This window comes from Lepidothrix coronata, unplaced genomic scaffold (assembly GCF_001604755.1).
Source record: "Lepidothrix coronata isolate B3197 unplaced genomic scaffold, Lepidothrix_coronata-1.0 Scaffold1565, whole genome shotgun sequence".
Lineage (NCBI taxonomy): Eukaryota > Metazoa > Chordata > Aves > Passeriformes > Pipridae > Lepidothrix > Lepidothrix coronata.
The window spans coordinates 4-3904 of NW_016691745.1; the positions used below are offsets into that span (position 1 = coordinate 4).

Consider the following 3901-nt stretch of genomic DNA (forward strand, 5'->3'; position numbering starts at 1 on the left):
GTCCCACCTGAGAGAGCTGCGACGGCTATTCCTCTACCACCAAATAATAACAATTAATAAGGGGGAGGCAGCAAAACTCTTTTACGATTTGGGGTGGCTGTGCAAGCGCCCCGGCGCCGTTTCGGAGTGTTTTGGCGGTGTTTTTGGAGTGTGGCCGTGGGCTGAGGGAAGGGGGGGGGGCTAAGATGGCCGCCGGCCCCCGCCCGCCCCGGGGCTGAGGGGGGCGATGGCGGGTGCGGACCCCTGAGGGGCGGAGGAGGAGAAGGAGGAGGAAGAGGAGGAGGAGGAAGAAGAGGAGGAAGAGGAAGAGGCGCTGCCCGGCGGGTCAGGGCGGGGAAGTCGCCGCCCGAAGATGGCGGCCGCGGCGGGGGGACACGCCGGGGCTGCGGCGGAGGCGCGGTTCATCAGCAGCGCCAAGGTGAGTCTCCGCTCCGTGGGGATCCCTCCCTTCCTTCCCAATTTTAGAGGGGAAAGGGGGTAGAAGCCCACAGGGTCCCCTCGGGATGCCGGGGTACCCTCAGCCCCCGGGTATGACTCGGCTCCGGGCGCGTCCCTTGACCCACGGCTGTCCCTCGGCAGGGAAAGGGCTTGTTCGCCACCAAGAACATCCGCAAAGGGGAAACAGTCTTCGTGGAGAGGCCGGTGGTGTCTTCCCAGTTCCTCTGGAATGCCCTGTACAACTACCGAGGTGAGCGGCTGGTACTGGTGCCGTGTCCCTGTCACCTGCCCCAGTGACCGCGGGGTCCCAAAGGAGCTGCCCGGTGTCAAGGGAAAGGTTTGGGTTTGCCTTTGCAAAGCTGTAAAGGTGCCCCTGCTGCCGTTTCTGCCTCTGCGCTAAAGCGTTGGCAAGTTGAGGTGTCATTTGAGGGATGGTGACTTCCATCAGCTCCGGGGGGATGCGCCAGGGGCCACTGAGGAATCCCAGAGTGGTTTGGGTTGGAGGGGACCTTAAGGATCCACTCATTCCACCACCCTACCGTGGGCAGGGACACTTTCCAGTAGCCCAGTTTGCTCCAAGCTCCATCCCCTTGTTCATCTCTGGTGGTGGTACCAGTTGCACCATGTTGGGGCTCTGGTCCGTTTCCGTCCCGAAGGCTTTCCTGTGCCATCCATCCATCCATCCATCCATCCATCCATCCATCCATCCATCCATCCATCCTTCTCCCCTGCAGCCTGTGATCACTGCCTGCGGGCTCTGGAGACGGCGGAGGAGAACGCCCAGCGCCTGCTGGGGAAGAGCTCTCTGGTGCTGCCTCACCCAGAGCAGTGCAGCACCCGGAAAGACCTGCACCAGCAGTGCCCCCGATGCCAGGTACGGCACTGCCGGGAGGGAATGCCATCTTTCTGGGATTCCCGAGCCAGGCACCTGCGCTGCCCAAGATGGGTGTCTGCCTTTCCACGCTCCGGCTGGTCAGGGAGGGGGCACAGCTGGCACAGCTGGATGTAGGATCCCGTTTTCCTGCTGCCGGAGCCAATGCCGGGCGCTGTCCCCCCGCTCTAGGTGACGTACTGCAGCGCGGAGTGCAGGCAGGCAGCTCTGGAGCAGTACCACCAGGTCCTCTGCCTCGGCCCGTCCCGAGATGACCCCACACACCCCCTCAACAAGCTGCAGGAGGCGTGGAGGTAGGGCACCGACCTGCCTGTTGCTCCACGGGCAAAGGAGGTGGTTCTCCTTACTTTGCATCCCTGCATGGGGTGGCTGGAGGGTGGGAATGCCCCTGAAACGCTGCCTGGCTCTCCCTGCTGGTTGGGTGAGTTGGTGTGGGCAGTGCACACAGCTGAGTAGTCCTTGTTTTTCTCCCTGTAAAGAGCTACAAAGCTCATTCCTGCAATTTTATGGTGCTCCTGCAGCCTCTGGGAATCCTCCTCACGGGTTGATAAATTGCTGTCCCTGCTTGCAAAAAAAACAAAAACAGTCCCAGAGGGGAGAAGTGACATCCCTGACCCAAATCTTGTCTCAAACCCCAGCTGGGCCTTGTGTGGGACACAGGGTGAGCAGGATGGGAGGGGATTGTTTGTATGGTTGGAGCAGGAAGGTGGATGCAGGTTTCTCTGCTGGATCCCCACACGGTGTTGCTGCAATGGCCACTTTGGTGCGATGGATTAGTGCAGACCTGACCACACGAAGGGCAGCTGCCTCTGCCTCCCTCCAGCTTTTTATTTCCATACCAGCCCTGCTCTGCTCATCTCTTCTTCATTCTTATCCTGCAGGAACATGCATTATCCCCCAGAGACTTCCAGCATTATGTTGATGGCCAGGATGGTTGCCACCATCAAGCAGGTACGTCAGCAGTTTGTAGCTGCAGCTGCCCGTGTGTGGTTTCGTTATCCCATTGTGGATGTTTTCCCAAGGCTCTGGTTCTTTGGCCTGGCTTTCTCAGTGTTTTTTCTGACAATATTCCCTCTCTCTGGGCTGGGGAGGAAAGCAAGGCTGGTGCAATGCCTCTGCTTGATTCCTTTGTCAGGCTAAAGACAAGGAGTGGTGGATCAAGGCCTTCTCCCAGTTCTGCAGCAAGACAGCAAATGAAGAAGAGGAGATTGTGCACAAGCTGCTGGGGGACAAATTTAAGGTAAGACCCCGGCAGCTCTTGAATTCCCAAGCCTGCCCTCTCCCACCTGTGTCTGTGAGCCCAGAGATGCAGAAGCCCTGGGATGGGAGGCACTGGAAATTCCAGGCTTAAAGTGGGGGCCCTGACAGCCAGGAAATGAGTTGCTCAGAGGGCTTTGGGCTCGTGGTGCTTCCATGGGATGTGCTGCTCCTTCCTGTGGGGGAGATGCTTTGCTGTGGGCTGGGCCAGGGTGATATTTAGCTGCTGAGTAGGTGGCTTTTGCTGCTAAAATCAGTGGCTTTTGCTGCTGTGAGGGCAGCAGCCTCCAGCCCTGCAGGGAAGGTGAGGAGCCTGACTCCTTCCTGAGCCTTGTGGCCTGTCCTGGGCCAGGCCCTCAGCCTGGGGCTGGCACCCAGTGACAGTGACATCTCCTCACCCTGACTGTGCTCCTTGTCCTGCCAGGGCCAGCTGGAGCTGCTGCGGTTGCTCTTCACCGAAGCCCTTTATGACGAGTATCTCAGCAGGGTGAGTGGATCTGCCTCCCAAACAGCCCATGGGAATCTGCCCATTCATTCCTTGCTTCCCCCAAAGCTCCCTGTGGGATTTGAGGCACTGCAGAGTGGGGGGATGCTGCAGGCTGGCCTGGACTCAGTTCCTTTCTCCTCTCCCTCCTGCAGTGGTTCACTCCAGAAGGCTTTCGATCCCTCTTTGCCCTTGTTGGGACCAATGGCCAAGGCATAGGAACCAGGTAAAGGGGCTTTGTGGAACCGGGTAATGGGTGTTCCTTGCAGGGCAGCAGAGATGTAGAATGTAAATCCATGCTCTCCTGAGTAAGGCTGGGTTTCAGAAAGGAGAATGGAGGGAAAGACTTGAAAAACTTTGTCTTGGCTGTGTCCAACCCTTTGGCATACCTCTCGCACCTTGGCTGCTCAGAGCCACCTTGGATCCCCTCTGTGAGATCCCACCATGTGCTGACAACACTGTGGGACCATGATACGTCCTGCTGCTTCCTGACAGCACTGTGGGATGTAACAGTGTCCCTGTGCTTCCTGATAGCACTGTGGGACTGTAGCAATGTCCCTGTGTTTCCTGACAGCACTGTGGGACTGTAACAGTGTCCCTGTGTTTCCTGACACCACTGTGGGACTGTAACAGTGTCCCTGTGTTTCCTGACACCACTGTGGGATGTAACAGTGTCCCTGTGCTTCCTGACAGCCCTATGGGACTGTAACAGTGTCCCTGTGCTTCCTGACAGCACTGTGGGACTGTAACAGTGTCCCTGTGCTTCCTGACACCACTGTGGGATGTAACAGTGTCCCTGTGCTTCCTGACAGCCCTATGGGACTGTAACA

The 3901-nt window shown here is 58.2% G+C and overlaps 1 protein-coding gene across 1 annotated transcript; it reads left to right on the forward strand.

Moving 5' to 3' along the window:
* Positions 1-278: 278 nt before the first annotated feature.
* On the forward strand, positions 279-3342 carry LOC108510608 (SET and MYND domain-containing protein 5). The gene is made up of 8 exons (XM_017840276.1): positions 279-418; positions 580-688; positions 1173-1312; positions 1502-1623; positions 2212-2281; positions 2466-2570; positions 3012-3074; positions 3227-3342. The coding sequence occupies exons 1-8, from the start codon at positions 353-355 to the stop codon at positions 3299-3301; spliced, it is 750 nt and encodes a 249-aa protein (XP_017695765.1). The 5' UTR covers positions 279-352; the 3' UTR covers positions 3302-3342.
* Positions 3343-3901: the final 559 nt, after the last annotated feature.